Source organism: Bos grunniens, chromosome 6, assembly GCF_055505025.1.
Source record: "Bos grunniens cultivar Pamir isolate PY7600 chromosome 6, Bosgru_T2T1.0, whole genome shotgun sequence".
Classification (NCBI taxonomy): domain Eukaryota; kingdom Metazoa; phylum Chordata; class Mammalia; order Artiodactyla; family Bovidae; genus Bos; species Bos grunniens.
This window is the reverse complement of record NC_141170.1, coordinates 57,121,711-57,142,275: the sequence shown is the minus strand read 5'-3', so window position 1 is coordinate 57,142,275 and position 20,565 is coordinate 57,121,711. Positions and strand designations below refer to the sequence as shown.

The 20,565-nt window shown below is 40.9% G+C and overlaps 1 protein-coding gene across 10 annotated transcripts in view; it reads right to left on the bottom strand.

Annotated features, from left to right (window-relative positions):
* ATP8A1 (ATPase phospholipid transporting 8A1) overlaps window positions 1-20,565 on the bottom strand; it is a 238,832-nt gene that overhangs the window by 101,299 nt on the left and 116,968 nt on the right. For all 10 annotated transcript variants that reach the window (XM_086407721.1, XM_086407724.1, XM_086407725.1 and 7 more), the window contains one exon: window positions 4,704-4,842. In XM_086407721.1, coding sequence (XP_086263847.1) covers window positions 4,704-4,842 — 139 coding nt within the window. The remainder of the gene's footprint in view (window positions 1-4,703; window positions 4,843-20,565) is intronic.

The following is a 20,565-nucleotide window of genomic DNA, read 5'->3' as shown; positions in this document are numbered from 1 at the left end:
GCTTTGCTGTACTTGGTGCAGGGCAAACTCACCTGCTGATCAAACCAACTCTGCCCACTTGTTTGCCTACAGCTGAACGTGGCTAGACAAAAATAGGCAACCTTTTTGGCCCAGCTCACATGTAAAACAGTACCATCTACACTTATTTCTTTTGTGATCTCATTCCTCAGTTTTCATTCCAATCCCAAAGAAAGGCAATGTCAAAGAATGTTCAAACTACTGCACAATTGCACTCATCTCACACGCTAGCAAAGTAATGCTCAAAATTCTCCAAGCCAGGCTTCAACAGTACATGAACTGTGAACGTTCAGATATTCAAGCTGTATTTAGAAAAGGCAGAGGAACCAGAGATCAAATCGCCAACACCCAATAGATCATCCAGAAAGCAAGAGAGTTCCAGAAAAACATCTATTTTTGCTTTATTGACTATGCCAAAGCCTTTGACTGTGTGGATCATAACAAACTGTGGAAAAGTCTTCAAGAGATGGGAATACTAGACCATTTTACCTGCCTCCTGAGAAATCTGTACGCAGGTCAAGAAGCAACAGTTAGAACTGGACATGGAACAACAGACTGATCCCAAATCGGGAAAGGAGTACGTCAAGGCTGTATATTGTCACCCTGCTCATGTAACTTATATGCAGAGTACATCATGAGAAATGCTGGGCTGGAGGAAGCACAAGCTGGCATCAAGATTGCCAGGAGAAATATCAATAACCTCAGGTATGCAGATGACACCACCTTTATGGCAGAAAGTGAAGAAGAACTAAAGAGCCTCTTGATGAAAGTGAAAGAGAAGAGTGAAAAAGTTGGCTTAAAGCTCAACATTCAGAAAACTAAGATCATGGCATCCGTTCCCATCACTTCATGGCAAATAGATGGGGAAACAGTGGAAACACTGGTTGACTTTATTTTGGGGAGCTCCCAAATCACTGCAGATGGTGACTGAAGCCATGAAATTAAGATGCTTACTCCTTGGAAGAAAAGTTACAACCAACCTAGACAGCATATTAAAAAGCAGAGATATTACTTTGCCAACTAAGGTCCATCTAGTCAAGGCTATGGTTTTTCCAGATATTCATGTATGGATGTGAGAGTTGGACTGTAAAGAAAGCTGAGCACTGAAGAATTGATGCTTCTGAACTGTTATGTTGGAGAAGACTCTCAAGAGTCCCTTGGACTGCAAGAGGATCAAACCGGTCTATCCTAAAGGAAATCAGTCCTAATATTCATTGGAAGGACTGATGCTAAATCTGAAACTCCAATACTTTGGCCACCTGATGTGAAGAACTGACTCATCGGAAAAGACCCTGATGCTGGGAAAGATTGAAGGCAGGAGAAGGGGACAACAGAGATTGAGATTGTAGGATGGCATCACTGATTTGATGGACATGAGTTTGAGCAAGCTGTGAGAGTTGGTGATAGATAGGGAAGCCTGGCGTGCTGCAGTCCATGGGGTTGCAAAGAGTTGGACACAACTGAGCGACTGAACTGGACTGAAATGTTGACCATTCTAGATCTCATAAATCCCTCTTTCCTGAACTCTGGACTCTCACATGGCAGTGCCTACTTTACAGCAGACATTTAGGTGTAAAATAAACATCTCCAACTTAACACATCTAAAATTAGGCGCTTAACCTCCCTTCAGAAAGAAGGAAGTTTTCCCTCCAGAAAACTCGCTCCTCCTTTAGTCTTCCTCATTTGGTTAATGGCAACTCCATCCTTCAATTGCTAAGGCTAAAGCACCTTGAAGTTACCTGGGATTCCTTCCTTTCTCCCATACTCTGTGTCTAATCTATCAATCAATCCTGTTGGCTGTACCTTCAAAAATACATCCAGAGTCCAACCATTCCTCACCGCCTCTATTTTACCACCCAGGTCCAAGCATCACCATGTCCTGCTTGGATTAATTCAACAGTGTCTGGCCTTCCTGCTTCAATACTTGCTTCCCTTTGAGTCTACTCTGAGTCTAGCAGCCAGACAGATACATAGAGTTTTTTTTTTTTTTTTTAATAGGAAAGTCAGATCAAGTGTTTCCTCCACTTTGTTCAGTACCATGCAGTGGTTTTCCATCTCAGAGTAAATGCCAAGACTGGACAACAGTGTAGGTGGCTCCATCCAACCTGAGCTCTGTTACACCGCTCACCTCTTCTCCTCCTCTAGCCCTGGGCATATCTGCTCTTTCTGTTGGACAGAAGACAGCTGTCCCGAATCATTTGAGTGACAAGCTCCCTTTCTTCTCATAGGTTGTTTCTGGGCTTTCACTTTTTCAATACTCCTTCCTGACTTCCTGATTTAAAATTGAACCCCTCTGTGTAAAGTGAAAACTTTCACTTTTCACTTTCATGCATTGGAGAAGGAAATGGCAATCCACTCCAGTATTCTTGCCTGGAGAATCCCAGGGACAGAGGAGCCTAGTGGGCTGCCGTCTATGGGGTCGCACAGAGTCAGACACGACTAAAGCCACTTTCCAGCAACAGCAGCAGTGTAATGCCCTATTCTCCCTTCCCTGCTTTATTTTTCTTTAGAACAATTATTGCCATGAAATATATTATGTGTTTTTCTCATTTATATTATTGTCTGTTTCCCTGACCAGAATCTGAGTTCCGATGGCAGAGGTTCTGATACGTTTTGTTCTGTGTTCTTAACTGATGCCTGGTACCACAGGCACCATAATCATTTGCTGAATGAATGAATCTTACTTTCCTTTTTCTAGGAACAACTTTTAGGATTCTAGAAGTTAAGGGTTACTAGAAACCACCACCCTTCTCTCCTTTTCATAGGTATTTTCACACTGGCCACATATCCAGGACCATCCTGAGGACTGTTCATCTTCCCCACGGATCACTCTTAACCACCATTTATTCCCCCTCTATCTGTAGTTACACTACTTTATCATATTTGCATTTTCCAGGTCTCCTGATCTCCAGGAGATCAGTCCTGGGTGTTTTTTGGAAGGAATGATGCTAAAGCTGAAACTCCAGTACTTTGGCCACCTCATGCGAAGAATTGACTCATTGGAAAAGACTCTGATGCTGGGAGGGATTGGGGGCAGGAGGAGAAGGGGACGACAGAGGATGAGATGGCTGGATGGCATCACTGACTCGATGGACGTGAGTCTGAGTGAACTCTGGGAGTTGGTGATGGACAGGGAGGCCTGGAGTGCTGCAATTCGTGGGGTCGCAAAGAGTCAGACACAACTGAGCAACTGATCTGAACTATGAATTTATAGTATTCATAGTTTAATATAAATACTATATTTATAAGTATAGTATTTATCACAGAATATACTGATTACTCACATTTCTAAAAGGAATATTAGCTAAAATCTTTTTTTTTTAATATAGATGATACTTAATGACTTTCAAAAAATGTGGTTTTAGTTTGTGAATACTCCTGAAATGGTTTCTTTAATTTTGGGAGAGTTTTGTGTGTAATTTGTATAATCAGTATCATCCAGAGGTTGATGTCAGGGTTCACAGTGCTCAGGCAACATGCTACTGCTGAATTTGCGGGGGGAAATGACTATTTTTCTTGCACATTATTGGTACTACAGGCCTCTACCAGCAAACATTACCTTTCTCCTCTGTTACAGACTGAATTTTGTCCCACCTCCCAATTCATATGTTGAAGCCCCAGCCACCAGTGTGACAGTATTTGGAGACAGGGTCTTCAAAGAGTTAAAGTTAAACGAGATCATAAGGGTGATCCCTCATCCAACAGGACTAGTGTCCTTATAGGAAGAGGACAGAACACCAGACGCGCTGTGAGCATCCACAGAGGAGAGGTCAGGCGCGGACACACAGAGATGTGACCGTCTGCAAGCCAAGAGGGGAGGCCTTGGGAGAAACCAACTTGCTGACATCTTGATTTGGGACTCCAGCTCCTAGGACTGTGAAGAGATAACTTTCTGATGCTTAAGTCACCTAATATGCCATATTCGATTATGGCAGCCCGAGCTGACTAATATAACTCTTTCTGTAAAATCAGAATTAATTATTAGATCAATGAAAACTGGCAAAACCTTACTTCCTGTCTCAGAAATAACCTTTGGTCACATAAACAAGTGTCAGTATACAAGCTTGCCATAATTCTAGTCTCCAGACTCTGGCAGACAACTGCAGAAAGTTCATCCACGTGTGTCAATTAAGGAGGTGAATTAGGGGCAGGCAGAGTTCAAAGGTGAGAGAGGGCACTATGTGGCTGCAAGAGCTAAAGTTTGGCTGTATAGATAATCACTGCATCTTTAAAGGGGGCACTGGGGCCATGCTGCTGCTGCTGCTGCTGCTAAGTCGCTTCAGTTGTGTCCGACTCTGTGCGACCCCATAGACGGCAGCCCACCAAGCTCCCCCGTCCCTGGGATTCACCAGGCAAGAACATTTCCTTCTCCAATGCATGAAAGTGAAAAGTGAAAAGTGAAAGTGAAGTTGCTCAGTCGTGTCTGACTCTTAGTGACCCCATGGACTGCAGCCTACCAGGCTCCTTCGTCCATGGGATTTTCCAGGCAAGAGTACTGGAGTAGGGTGCCATTGCCTCCTCTGACTGGGGCCATAAGTAAATAGATAAGCTGAGTGAAACCACAAATAAGGAAATCTCAAAACACTAAATCTTTCAAATCTTGAAATACCTCAAATATATCTTCTAAAATGTATCAAAACATGTTAAAAAGCACCATGACATAAAGTTTAAACTAGCTGAATTACCAATGTTAATGGCAGTTTCCTGCTTGTCTCCTGTAAGGATCCAGATTTTGATGTCTGCTTTCATTAGAGTTTCTATGGTTTCAGGCACTTGATCTTGTAATTTATCCTCAATGGCTGTGGCTCCCAGTAGTTGAAGATTCTGAAGAAAAAGAGCAGCAACATTTTTAAGATTAAGAAAATGGTTTAGAGTCTTTAGGAACAAAACATTAAAGTGTTTTAAAATCAGAGACTAAATGATAATCCATGAATTCAGTGTGAATTCCAACTATCCCATTGAGTTTTTTCTCTCAAGGATTCCTAAATCTCAACCAGTACTTCTGACAGAAGACTGAAGCTACCTTCCTCCCCCCTAAGGTAAGCTCCTAGGACTGTGAAGAGATAACTTTCTGATGCTTAAGTCACCTAATATGCCATATTCGATTATGGCAGCCCGAGCTGACTAATATAAACTCTTTCTGTAAAATCAGAATTAATTATTAGATCAATGAAAACTGGCAAAACCTTACTTCCTGTCTCAGAAATAACCTTTGGTCACATAAACAAGTGTCTGAACAAGATTCTGAACACACACACACACACACACACACACACACACACACACTGAAGCTACCTTCCTCCCCTCTAAGGTAAGGAACTGATTCTGAACACACACACACACACACACACTGAAGCTACCTTCCTCCCCTCTAAGGTAAGGAACTGATTCTGAACACACATACACACACATACACACACACACACAGGTAGAAGGAGGGAATCAAAAACAGTTAAATAGGAGCAGGCAGCTACTAAGAAAAAATAAAAACACAAACTATGGAAGGTCACCACAGTGAAGAATAATCCAAGTGACATGGTTGAAAAAGAGCAAAGTTACATGCTGACATTATTAAATGACAATCGCATACAGAGTCAGGAAATGTAGACACACAATACAGTTAGGATGAATAAAGGTGCAATAAACAAAGCAACCGCATTGGTCTCTGAACGAAAGAACAGGCTGAGTGTTTTTAACTTGGTTCCACGTTTGTGTCATGGAAGGTCGGAGTCCATTAAAGATCTCTTGCTTATTTGATGGTATCTTTCATATAAGACTGAACAAAACCAAAACACTCTGTGGAAAGCTGTTCCAATCTCGGACAAAGAAGAATGGTTTCTTCTCTCAACTTCCTAAATGGAGGGAAAGGGAGAACAATCTCCTGGCTGCTAGGGAACCCTGGCTTGCCAAATGGAAACAGCTAATGGTGTTTTTGGTCCTAAATACATAGGTATGCGCAACGACGGACTAGGATTTAAACCTGTCTATCATGTGACTAGGCATTGTCACCACTTGGGAACCCTTCCGGTGGTGTTCTGCAAGCCACAACAAACTAAGTCTTAGTCTTAGGCATTTCCCCATAACCTAACTTCCAGAATGAACTACTTCAGCATTTATCTTTCTTCTCAACCATTCTCTTCCTGCTTGCCTTCATGTTTCATTTCCACTATCAGACAAGGACAGAACAGATACAAGGGAAATTATTGCAAAGGATAGTGTCTGGGTTGGTAATAACGAAGAAGGCATTCCACTTTCTATTTTTTCTCTAACATTAAGTCCTATTTACTTTTCATCAAAATCCAAGTCTAAAAATAGCCCCAAGTCTTGGTAGGTATGGAAAATAAAGTTAAATATATATACAAACATGTAAAATTGAGAGAGTGTGTGTGGGTATAGTTGCTGAGTCTATTACTTAGGAATGTTTTTGGCTATAAATAATAGGAAAATCTGACTAAAAGTAGCTTAAGTAAAGTTCCATATTTCTTACATCATTAGTACTGAAGTGGGTATTTTGGGCCAAAGATGGTTGGCTTGACTATATTTCCACTTATTCTCTAGATCTCTCTCAATGTCTCAATGTGACTGTCACAGCTACAACAACCACTGTGAAGACAAGAATTAGGAGGTGAAACCAAATGTATCCATCTCTTATTTGAAGAGCAAAAGGGTTTATAAAATTCCTCAGTGTATTTCCAAAAATAGCAACTGGCCAGATGGTGCTACATGGCCATCCCTAACTATCAACATTTAACTTTTCTAGACTTAGTGGAGGTGGCAAGGCAGAACGGGGATGGGAGTAGGTAGTAAATTAGCCAGTTAACAGTCTCCGCCACAATGCTGAAACATAGATGTGTGCACATGCATTCAGTCTAGTTCAGTTGCTCAGCTGTGTCCAACTATTTGCGACCCCATGGACTGCAGCACGCCAGACTTCCCCGTCCATCACCAACTCCCAGAGCTTATGCAAACTCAGGTTCGTCAAGTCGGTGATGCCATCCAACCATCTCATCTGCCGTCTCCTTCTCCTCCCTCCTTCAATCTTTCCCAGCATCAGGGTCTTTTCCAATGAGTCAGTTCTTCCCATCAGGTGACCAAAGTACTGGAGTTTCAGCTTTGGCATCAGTCCTTCCAAAGAATACCCAGGGCTGATCTCCTTCAGAATGGACTGGTTGGATCTACTTGCAGTCCAAGGGACTCTCAAGAGTCTTCTCCAACACCACAGTTCAAAACCATCAATTCTTCGGCGCTCAGCTTTCTTTACAGTCCAACTCTCACATCCATACATGACTACTGGAAAAACCATAGCCTTGACTAGACAGACCTTTGTTGGCCAAGTAATGTCTCTGCTTTTTAATATGCTGTCCAGGTTGGTCATAACTTTCCTTCCAAGGAGTAAGCATCTTTTAATTTCATGGCTGCAGTCACCATCTGCAGTGATTTTGGAGCTCCCCAAAATAAAGTCAGCCACTGTTTCCACTGTTTTCCCATCTATTTGCCATGAAGTGATGGGAACGGATGCCATGATCTTAGTTTTCTGAATGTTGAGCTTTAAGCCAACTTTTTCACTCTCCACTTTCACTTTCATCAAGAGGCTCTTTAGTTCCTCTTCACTTTCTGCCATAAGGGTGGCGTCATCTGCATATCTGAGGTTATTGATAGTTCTCCTGGCAATCTTGATTCCAGCTTGTGCATCTTTCAGCCCAGTGTTTCTCATGATGTACTCTGCATATAAGTTAAATAAGCAGGGTGACAATTACAGCCTTGATGTACTCCTTTTCCTGTTTGGAACCAGTCTGTTGTTCCATGTCCAGTTCTAACTGTTGCTTCTTGACCTGAATACACATTTCTCAAGAGGCAGATCAGGTGGTCTGGTATTCCCATCTCTTTCAGAATCTTCTAGTTTATTGTGATCCACACAGTCAAAGGCTTTGGCATAGTCAATAAAGCAGAAATAGATGTTTTTCTGGAATTCTCTTGCTTTTTCCATGATCCAGCGGATGTTGGTAATTTAATCTCTGGTTCCTCTGCCTTTTCTAAAACCAGCTTGAACATCTGGAAGTTCGTGGTTCACATATTGCTGAAGCCTGGCTTGGAGAACTTTGAGCATTACTTTACTAGCATGTGAGATGAGTGCAATTGTGCGGTAGTTTGAGCATTCTTTGGCATTGCCTTTCTTTGGGAGTGGAATGAAAACTGACCTTTTCCAGTCCTGTGGCCACTGCTGAGTTTTCCAAATTTGCTGACATATTGAGTGCAGCACTTTCACAACATCATCTTTCAGGATTTGAAATAGCTCAACTGGGAATTCCATCACCTCCACTAGCTTTGTTTGTAGTGATGCTTCCTAAGGTCCACTTGACTTCACATTCCAGGATATCTGACTCTAGGTCAGTGATCACACCATCATGGTTATTTGGGTCATGAAGATCTTTTTTTGTATAGTTCTTCTGTGTATTCTTGCCACCTCTATCTTGCCACCTTAATATCTTCTGCTTCTGTTTGTGTTTGTGCATACACACATGTATATATTTACATGTATACGTATGGACATAGATACACACATATCCCCCACTGCCCTGATATCCCCCACTGCCCTGCTCTGGCTCACCCTGCAAGTCCAAATTCAAAAGCTACTGCTTTTTCGAAGTTTTCATTTACTTCTTAACTCAAGTTTTTCCCTCTGCTGTGCTCTGATAGAGCTTTGCCATTTTTACATATCTTGAAAGTGAAAGTGTTAGTTGCTGAGTCTTATCTGACTCTGCAACCTCATGGACTATAGCCTGCCAGTCTCCTCTGTCCATGGAATTCTCTGTTCAAGAATACTGGAGTGGATTGCTATTCTCTTCTCCAGGGGAGCTTCCTAACCTAGGGGTTGAACCCAGGTCTCCTGCATTGCAGGCAGATTCTTAACTGTCTGAGGTACCAGGGAAGCCCTTAATTTACCATATTAAGGTTAACTGCTTAAATGTATGACTCTGGTAGTTTTGTTCAAAAGTAGGGACCATGTCTCCAAGCTCCTTGTTTTACAAATGAGGTGACAGAAGCCCAGATAGGGGCAATGATAAACGACAGTGAATACTGGGGTAAGATTACAGAAGGGTAGGGCTTGAACCAAGATTTCCTGTATTGCCCATTCCATTCTTGTCCCTTCTGTCAATGATGGTGTCCAGAACAACAGTCAGCTCTCAGTCTCATAAATATTGGCTGAAGTAAATGAAATGGGCATCAGTGTGTTAAGGGCTAGTACTGACTTCTTTATTCAAGTACTTCTCTACTCAAGTAATATTAAGGAGAGGAACAAATGGAGGTCTCGCTCTGGTTGCAGGCTGATGTCCCAATTTGACAACAGGGAGGGTAGGGCCCTGTCTTGGGCATATTCCTTGTAAGAATGCTGGCCTGAGCACTAAGCGCTGACTCAAGGAAGACCCTGTAAGCCCAGGTACTGAGGTGATGCTGAAGAAGGGCTCTGGGGAGTCTTTTATAAAGAAAGTGAAGTTTTAAATTGAAAGAAAAAGCATGGACCATGTCTTATTCATCTTTATATTGTATCCCCAGAAGACTGATAGTCAGAGTTTGACATATTTGCAGAGAATGCATGACAAAGAAAAAAAAAAAACCAAAAAACCCCAAACACCCAAATCCAAATGTTCTAAAGTACTGTCGCAATCTAGACCATTTTGCCTTCAATATACTCCAAATAACTTACACAGCTATTAGGTGCACTTGATGCATGACTTCTTAGTATATAATATATACGACAGGAAGGCAAATTTCCTTCTTTAAAAACATGGCATTACTTTATTATCTTTAATGGGAAGCAGATTTGAAATCTATCAAAACCTGATGAATAATTATCATCAAGAAGTTCAAGAATGAAAAGGAAGACCAGTTCAGCAGCAACTATGCTAGCCTCACAATTGATGAATTTCAACGCTGAGACAATGATTTCATCAATTCTTTCAGCTACTCTTAGGGCATTAGTAGCTAAATCATTCTGGCCCACATCCCAGCAAAGATCAGGATAGAGCTGTTTTTAAATGTTAGATGTTCTACAGAAGGCATGATAAGATTTGTAAAGGATCTCATGAAGATAGTTGAGTCATACATGCTCTCAAAAATTTTAAACCAAAAAAGAAAATTTTTTTGGTAATATTTCACAAAACCCTGGGGTAGATAATATGAAAGCCAAGATGTGAATACATTAATTAGAAATAAACAAACAAATATATTTGTATGTTTTTCAGTTCTACTCTAAGGGGATAAATGAGCACAGGAAGTACACGGGTATCCACTGCCGTGAACAAGCCTAATAAAAATAAAATGACTGTGCTGGTGGAGATTATATTGAAAGCACATTTGAAAGAAGGAAAGCAGCTGGTTTTGTACCGGTAAAAAGGAAACATTTTTCAAACCAGGCAAAAATAAAGTACCAAAGATGTAGGGCCAGCAATGTACATGTTGAGAAATGTCATAGCAGGTTAATGTGCAGTGTGCTGGTGGCTATGAGAACAGGAATTTCTAGTGAAACATTTCTGAATATTCAGCAGAACTGCAGTGGGTTTACCTTGCTGCCTGTAAAAGAAACACTGCATTTGAAAGCTGTTCATTTCGCCTTTATCCCGAGAGCTCCTTGAGCAGGGCACTTACTAATTTTAGTGGACGGCTCTGCGGCTTCCTTTCCTTTGGCTTCGATGTCATTTGTTGTGAGATTAGGTCTTGAGTGATAGACTGTTCAGTCTCTGGAAATTAATATCTTTAGCTACATAACGATCATTAGGAAAAAAGATTTGAACTTTGCGTGCTTTTCCTGATCTTAACACAAGAGTGTTTAGGCCGTAATCAATTTCATCCCAAACATGTATTACCTTACACAGATGGCCACTAATGGTCACTATGGGAATTACATATTCAGCAAGTGTTGAAACGTGATAAAATTCCCATGACATTTACGGAATTAAAAAAAAAAAAGGCTAAAACACTAATTTTACTTTCAAAATGTAACTGTGCCAAAAGTTATAAAGGTTTCAGTTGATGCCTCTTTGACATAGATTTAGTTATCACTGAAAAATTATGAAATAATATTTATTTACCCAGTAAAGTCCTCAATAATCTTATTTTCTCTTTTAGATGTTTCTGATGTAATTTTTTAAAAAAAGATAAAAATATCTAGTAATATCTAGTAAATATCTACCCTAGTAAAGATAAAAAGCTTCATGCAGAGTACTTAAAAACTAGGGGAAAATGTATTATGACAGATTTAGAAATTACATTTTTTCCCCAATGTATGTATATTTTACTAAATAACAGAACCTCAAAGTGATTTATTCCATGTTAACAAATATTGTCTCAGGGTTTAGATCTATTCTGGATTTTTTTTAAAAGTTTGTGATATGTTTCTAAATGAGAAAAAGCACAGTAACTTGGGCTTCAGATTACAACATGGACTATTTGGCAGAAGTTTCTTTGAAGACAAATAAAAGAAATAATACTGGCAAATAAATGTTATCACTGGAGTAAATATGGATAAATACTAGTAACATTTGGCAACCTTTATGACAACATAAAATAAGATGTGATTCGGAGAATGAAGAAACATTTCTGTAGCCGAGAAATATCAGATACTGCTAAGTGCTCACACTGATTCCTTCAGTTAGTAGGGAGGTTGAGTAAACTATATAAGACTGAATCAGGGTGCAGCTGAGCTGGGATGGTAAGAACAAGACACCAAGAATAATACACATCCCAGGGTAGCGAATGAGGAGTGAACCTGAGATTAAATGAAAGTTAGAATCTTATATAAATCATCACACTCTGAAACATTTGTCTCTGTTGCTCAGTTCTTAGTTCTGATCTGTTTCTATGAAGGGGTTTCAGCCTCAGTCCTGAGGCTCTCTGGCCAGGGGTGCCTGCTTCCTGTTTTCCACCTGTATGCCCCAGATTCACACTCTGGGATGGACTCCCTTCCAAGCACACACGCATGCCTGCATTCACACACACACACACCCATGCATGCCTGCACTGTCTCTCTCTCACACACCCACACACCCTTGCCATTCTGGGCAAGACAGTGGGACACAACCAGAGTCCCTTCCTTCCTGGGATCTGTGCTTCAGAATCTGTTCTTTGGTTTGCTCCCTGCCTTGTTTTCTGACTGTACCCTCCTTGCTTTACATTGGTATCTGTTTCTCCTAGCTTCAGCTGCCTGGCAGTCATCAAGCCCCAAGTACTTAGCCACAGGAGTAGGAATGGAGAACAGGGGTCTTCATATTTTACCTGAAGGGCTTATTACACAGATCAGCGGACCCTATACCCAGAGCTTTTCACTGAGTTCGTGAAACCTGGAAATGTGCGCTGGTAACTAAGCTGCTGGTTTGAGGACCTAACTGCTCATCTCCAGCAAGGCTGACAAAACTCCTTCTATCAAGTGACAAATGGTAAATATTTTCAGGTTTGAGGGTCATACACTCTGTGTTGCAATGACTCAATTCTGTCATTGTAGAGACAATTTGTAAACACATGTGTGGCGCTGTGTTCTAATGAAACTTTATTTACAAAAACAGGTGGTGAGTGGAAGTGGTTCTTGGGCTGGAGTTTGCAGACCCTTGATGTCGAATAGTGGTGAGCAGCCCATCTCTGCATCGGCCTCCATTCTGACTGATCAGTCTTGATACTTCCTTGGTCAGCTCCAACCCTTCTTCCTTAGCCTGGCCTTAGGTTCTCTGGTCTCATTTCTCTCCTCTCCTTCCAATCCCAAACTACAGACAAAGCCTCTCAACTGTAATATATGATTACCATCAGAGAAAAACAGTACTCTCCCTAAATAATCACATGACTATATGCTATATATGATCTTAAAAGTAAACACAAACTTTTCTGTGCGTACAAAAGATAAACACAGGAAATAAGTATTTTCTTAGTCTGGGTGGCTCAAAAAACCCATCCAACATCAGTTAACATCTGACCTTAAATCCTAAAGAAGAATTAAGACTTAGCCAAGTACTAGGGAGAGGTGGGGAGGGATGGGTGAAGAAATTCCAAACAGAAGACATCACATGTGTGAAGACATAGGTATGCTAAAGCATATTGTGTTTGAGAAGCTGCCATTTAGTCAATATGGAACCGATAAATGAAGGGAGGTATGTGATGATTTAAATAACGCTAATTTAATAGGGTTGTTCTGATGATAAAATTGGATCAGTCATCTCAAACTCTGACTAGTAAGTCAGGAAAACGATGAGCCTGGAAGAGCTGGCAGGGAATGAAAATCAAAGTGGTTATTTTTTTATGTTGGGGATTCCAAAGGCACAGGGCATCTGGAGAAGAATTTCAGAAGGGGAGGGACAGGATCAGATTTATATCTCAGAAAGTTCACTGGTGTCCAACTGGGGATGGAATGGGAAGAACGGAGGGTGCAAGACCAGTTCAGAGGTTAAGGCAGTCATCACACTTGTTAGCTTTAAAATATGGGAGCGCTGGAATAGAGAGTCCCTGACGGCCATGGGCCTCTCAGAGGCATTCCATAATGCTGGCTCTCCAAGACTGCCGCATTCCACTGGACATCATTCACTCCTGGGCTTCCCTTCTCAAAATCACTTTGCACGCAACAAAGTGGTTGCATTTAAGAGAAGAGAATCTTGTACCTCTGTCAAAGCTGGGCTAGACTAAGAGTGTTAAATCATCGGCATGCCTCATTGACCTAGTTCTGGAGAAATCGTGCCACCCAGGCCAAGAAGGAGCTTTTATCTTGGTGCTTTTTAAACCAAGAAATCATATTTGGACTCTCACACAGCCAAGGGCTTGCCAAATAAGGTCAGAATTCACACACCCAGCTGAAAAGAATCAGGGTTTGAGAGGCCATTGGGTGTAGCCAGCAAAAACAACACATCCATCTTATCTGAGTGAGAAGACAGCAAAACCCATTGTGCAAAGTCTACCGCGAAGCATTCATAATAAGGGTTTGATCAGCTAGAAAGGAGGAGCGTGGGATTAGAGATCTAAGGGAACACTAAGTACTTTCAGTAAGAAGACTCTAAAAGAGGAGTTGAGGGAAAATCACAACAAGCAAATCCCCACCTTCACCCTGAAGGAGGATAGAATATATTACATCACACAGGGCACACACGGCTAGTCTCATTTCCTATGCGGACAGGTCCTGAACACACCATGTCTCCCAATTCCAAGAGCTGATTTCATGATGACTCAACTGTATGAGTGGTTACATTTTATTTTTCAAGATGCCAATGTTTTACATACATTCTTGCTTTCTTTTAAACCACTAGCAGAATGACATATGGATTAGGAACATGTGATTTGGAATTAAGACAGAACTGCGATATGAATCCCTGCTCAGCCAACTACTGGATATGCTGCCACCGCCGCTGCTTAGTCGCTCAGTCGTGCCCGACTCTTTGCAGCCCCATGGAACACAGCCCGCCAGGCTCCTCTGTCCATGGAATTCTCCAAGCAAGAATACTGCAGTGGGTTGCCATGCCTGCCTCCAGGGGATCTTCCCAACCCAGGAATTGAACCCTGGTCTCCTGCATTGGGCTTCCCTGGTAGCTCAGTCGGTAAAAAATCTGCCTGCAGTGCAGGAGACCCAGGTTCGATCCCTGGGTTGGGAAGATCCCCTGGAATAGGAAATGGCAAACAACTCCAGTATTCCTGCCTGAGAATTCCATGGACAGAGGAGGCTGGTGGGCTACAGTCCATGGGGTCGCAACAGTTGGACACAACTCAGTGACTCAACTCAACTTGACTCACTCCCTTATTGCAGGCAGATTCTATACCACTGAGCCTCCAGGGAAGCCCACTTAGCAAGATAAGGCTAATAATATGGCTGTACTAGTGTTGGTATAAGGATGAAAACTGATTGTTTATCTCAACTTTCTCTTTTTTTGTTGTTTTATTTGAGTAGTCAGGTAAAAAAAAATGTTGAGTACTTAAGACCTAGGGATGTCTATATTTTTTGTATAGCCCACTTGTTTTGTTAATATTAATAAATTATATGTATTGCAAAATGCAACAAATTATAAACAAAAAAAGGTGAGATAAAACATTAGTAGAAACAGAGGTTATAATGTTTTCTTGCTTACCCCAATGGCTCATTTTGCGCACCCTACGTCCTGGAACTAGCCCTGGAACTAAATAATCAAGTTAAGGAGCAGAGGAGCAGGGGACGTGGAGCTTAGTAAAGTCTCTAAAACTGGCAGGTCCCCTTAGTAGATAAGCTGACAGACTGCAAATGTTCTTAAGCAAACAGTAAAACAGGAAACTACTGGAATTCGAAACCACGAAATCACCAGTACATCATGTAAATTTTCATCTAGTACATTTCAGGTTTTAGTACAAATGAAAGTGATATTGGCAGCTACTAAGAATAGAACGGGGCAGTTTTATCTGAAAAAGCGTTCAACGCGAATACAGAAGTTACTGTGAATTTGGCAGTCATAAATGCTCAGGAAAAGTTCTGTTTTTCATTAAGCTTTATATTTCTCTAGGAATCCTCTACACCGCTCGCTGCCACACGTTGGGTAGGGTACTGGACTGCTGGTAGTCACCAGAGTGTAATGGTTGGTCTACATTCCACCACATCAAGGCAGGCTTTAACAAAAAAACAACCCCAGAAACGTCAACCATATGTGGGGGTAGGAATCACGGAAATAATGTAAAAAAGATCACGAACTACCTCGCTGTCCTAGCTCGGTGCCTGTCGCAGCGCCCTGGGTGCGAGGTCCTGTCTGCCATGACATTTTCCAGTGTTCAATACTACCTCACTCTCAGTACTGAAACGAAGACAAGGAGTTTTCCATCCTCTTCCCTTTCTGTGCCCCCAGAGCCCACAACAGCACTTGACAAGCGCTGGAGGATGGGCATTTGTTGTTGAACCTTTCCCACCACGTGCTTCCCACATTTATATGTTAAATAACTTGGAAAACAGGGGTGGTTTTTTTTTTTATGACTGAGTCTAAATTTGTAACGAATGGATTCTTTAAAATCCTTATCTGTCTTTTCTAACTGTTTGACTTTTCTAAAGTCACATCCTTAGTGACAACACATTTGAAATCAACATATTCCACGTGCAGAAAGCATGCACTATGTGGGTAATAGAAGGCAGGCTTTCGTTAAGCAAACACTAAGTAAATTTAGCCTTTGAATTAATTATTTAATTGACACATTCATTTATTCATCAAATATCTATTCAATGAGGCAGTTCTTGGAGCCACAGAGACAAATAAGATAAAACGACCCTGCTCTCATGAAGCTTCAATCTAGTGGAGGATAGATATTAATTGTGAACTATAAAATTTGTACATATAATAAACAACATAGCTTGATTCAAAGGGGAGCTAAACACTGCCCAAACTTTAGCTTCCTGATTAGTATTAAGTTCAAAAATGATCCTCTCTGATCCATAATTAATCAAAAAAAAAAAAAAAAACACGTTGGCAGAAGCATAGCATAAATTTTCATTTTTCAAGAAGCATTTATTTATGCCTCAAAATATGAGAAGAAAACAAGAACAATGTCATCATCAGGGAAATACTGGTTTGATCATTGCCCAATCTAGACATGTATTATATAATATATCTCACTATTTTCTGCAATGCTCAAGAAAAGTAAGTCGGTTTTGTAAGCATCTCAAATGACTACAAGGCAATTCACATAATGCTAAAGATATAATTGCATTTTCCTATTGAAGCAAATAAATATAAAAAATTTTTCAAAAACTCTATTTACCATGGAGGAATACCTTCATGTTTCAAACAATGGTTTAATTACAAAATATTCCTCTTAAGTAAGATCAGACCCCTCTGTACTACTAGTTTTCAAAGGAACTTATCAGCACATTATGAGTATGAGGCAAATAAATTTTGTCTTAGAAATACATGTGAAGTAGCAGATCAATCAGGAAGGTGAGACATTTCAGAGAAACCACTGCTAAAGAAGTATAAGGCTTGATAATTATTCTGCTGTTTATTTGCAATTTCTCCCTGACAAAATACAAATAAATAAATTCTTAACTTAAAAAATAATCTAATATTTAAAGACACAGACCAACAGTATAAGTGGTTTCATAATCTAAATTATAAATCCAAATACGCTGCCCTTCAAAAGAAAGAGGCTAAAGAAGGTAGAGCAGGTCAAGCGTGTTGTCTGAAAAATGAAACAACTGTACGTTTTCTCAAGTGGTGATAAACAGAGACGAAGAGGTGTTTCCTGTCCACGAAACCCAAGCGATGCTACAATTATCCTCAAACTGGGTCAAGACACCTCGAGTATATGATGTGATTCTCATAATCCCTTCTGCATTTTAACTATGTGAGCCTTCTTGTTCCTGGACGTCTTGGGTTTCCCGGTTATAAATGTCACCTTCTTGACCTTTATTTAGTAATAGAAAAAAATGTTTCAGGAACATCTTGAAACAACTCATAGCATTAGAAATGATCTCTTTTTAATCCTGAGAAATCTAACATCTGAATGAAAGTGCTGGAGTCCAAACTATCCAACCGTGTAGCAGAGATGTTGATGGCATTACACAGATGGATGTAAAAGTCCTAAATCCTCTATGACTGTCACTAGGGAAAAGCCCATCAGGAGCACTTTGTCCAGCCTCCCACCTTCCCTCTCCTTTACTGTACCCTGGAGGTAAAGGGGGACCTTCCAGAGCTCACATGTGCTGGGTAGAAACGTCAGAAAGCACTGTGCCACAGGACAGATGGCATTATCTCCTGGGAGGCTCTTGGCCTATCTGGATAAATTTTTTCAGATTATGCTAGGACTCACAGCCCCCAGGGGAAAAAAGGCTTTAACTAAAATTTGAAAACAGAATTACTTGTTTGAACAAACACTGGAGGGATAACATAGAAAGCAGGATGTAACCTTAAACATATTATACAATTGTCATTTATTTTATAACATTAAAATACATTCTTGTTTTCAGGAAGAGCTCTGCAAATCTTTTGTATTTTGACTGTCTTTAATATAACGCCATAATACCATTAATTGGTCATTGCTATTGCAAATACGTCCTGCAATGTCCTATGTATGACCACAGGCTGACCTGATCTTTTGTTGAAAAGTGAGGGAAAGTATCTATAGCAATTTTGAGAAGCATGTTTCCTAAAAAAAATTCACAGACAAGAGGACTATCATCTGGTTTCCAAACTGTGCTCCACAGAGTCTCAAAGTCCTGAAAAGCCTCTCATGGACCACGATGAGGGCAAGGTAGGGTTGTCAGGGGACAGCCAGTTAGGGGCTCCTCCCCACTCTTCCGCTTGTTAACCAGCACAGTTTTGCTTTTATATATTCTATGTATTAAAAATATGTAAGTATATTTAGGTTCCTCTGCAATATTGTTCTTTACAGCATTGGACCTTGCTTCTATCACCAGTCACATCCACAGCTGGGTATTGTTTTTGCTTTGGATCCATCCTTTCATTCTTTCTGGAGTTATTTCTCCGCTGATCTCCAGTAGCATATTGGGCACCTACCGACCTGGGGAGTTCCTCTTTCAGTACCCTATCATTTTGCCTTTTCATACTGTTCATGGGGTTCTCAAGGCAAGAATACTGAAGTGGTTTGCCATTCCCTTTTCCAGTGGACCACATTCTGTCAGATCTCTCCACCCTGACCTACCCATCTTGGGTTGCCCCACGGGCATGGCTTAGTTTCATTGAGTTAGACAAGGCTGTGGTCCTAGTGTGATTAGATTGACTAAGTCAAATTGGAAGTGGTCAAACAAGAGATGGCAAGAGTGAATGTTGATATTCTAGGAATCAGCGAACTAAAATGGACTGGAATGGGTGAATTTAACTCAGATGACCATTATATCTACTACTGCGGGCAGGAATCCCTCAGAAGAAATGGAGTAGCCATCATGGTCAACAAAAGAGTCTGAAATACAGTACTTGGATGCAATCTCAAAAACGACAGAATGATCTCTGTTCGTTTCCAAGGCAAACCATTCAATATCACAGTAATCCAAGTCTATGCCCCAACCAGTAATGCTGAAGAAGCCGAAGTTGAATGGTTCTATGAAGACCTACAAGACCTTTTAGAACTAACACCCCAAAAGATGTCCTTTTCATTATAGGGGACTGGAATGCAAAAGTAGGAAGTCAAGAAACACCTGGAATAACAGGCAAATTTGGCCTTGGAATATGGAATGAAGCAAGGCAAAGACTAATAGAGTTTTGCCAAGAAAATGCACTGGTCATAACAAACACCCTCTTCCAACAACACAAGAGAAGACTCTACACATGGACATCACCAGATGGCCAACACCGAAATCAGATTGATTATATTCTTTGCAGCCAAAGATGGAGAAGCTCTATACAGTCAACAAAAACAAGACCAGGAGCTGACTGTGGCTCAGATCATAAACTCCTTATTACCAAATTCAGACTTAAATTGAAGAAAGTAGGGAAAACCACTAGAGCATTCAGGTACGACCTAAATGAAATCCCTTATGATTATACAGTGGAAGTGAGAAATAGATTTAAGGGCCTAGATCTGATAGAGTGCCTGATGAACTATGGAATGAGGTTCATGACACTGTACAGGAGACAGGGATCAAGACCATCCCCATGGAAAAGAAATGCAAAGAAGCAAAATGGCTGTCTGGGGTGGCCTTACAAATAGCTGTGAATAGGAGAGAAGTGAAAAGCAAAGGAGAAAAGGAAGGATATAAGCATCTGAATGCAGAGTTCCAAAGAATAGCAAGAAGAGATAAGAAAGCCTTCCTCAGTGATCAATGCAAAGAAATAGAGGAAAACAACAAAATGGGAAAGACTAGAGATCTCTTCAAGAAAATCAGAGATACCAAGGGAACATTTCATGCAAAGATGGACTTGATAAAGGACAGAAATGGTATGGACCTAATAGAAGGAGAAGATATTAAGAAGAGGTGGCAAGAATACACAGAAGAACTGTACAAAAAAGATCTTCACGGCCCAGATAATCACGATGATGTGATCACTGACCTAGAACCAGACATCCTGGAATGTGAAGTCAAGTGGGCCTTAGAAAGCATCACTACGAACAAAGCTAGTGGAGGTGATGGAATTCCAGTCGAGCTATTTCAAATCCTGAAAGATGATGCTGTGAAAGTGCTACATTCAATATGCCAGCAAATTTGGAAAACTCAGCAGTGGCCACAGGACTGGAAAAGGTCAGTTTTCATTCCAATCCCAAAGAAAGGCAATGCCAAAGAATGCTCAAACTACTGCACAATTGCACTCATCTCACATGCTAGTAAAGTAATGCTCAAAATTCTCCAAGCCAGGCTTCAGCAATATGTGAACCATGAACTTCCTGATGTTCAAGCTGGTTTGACAAAAGGCAGAGGAACCAGAGATCAATTGCCAACATCCGCTGGATCATGGAAAAAGCAAGAGAGTTCCAGAAAAACATCTGTTTCTGCTTTATTGACTATGCCAAAGCCTTTGACTGTGTGGATCACAATAAACTGTGGGAAATTCTGAAAGAGATGGGAGTACCAGACCACCTGATCTGCCTCTTGAGAAATCTGTATGCAGGTCAGGAAGC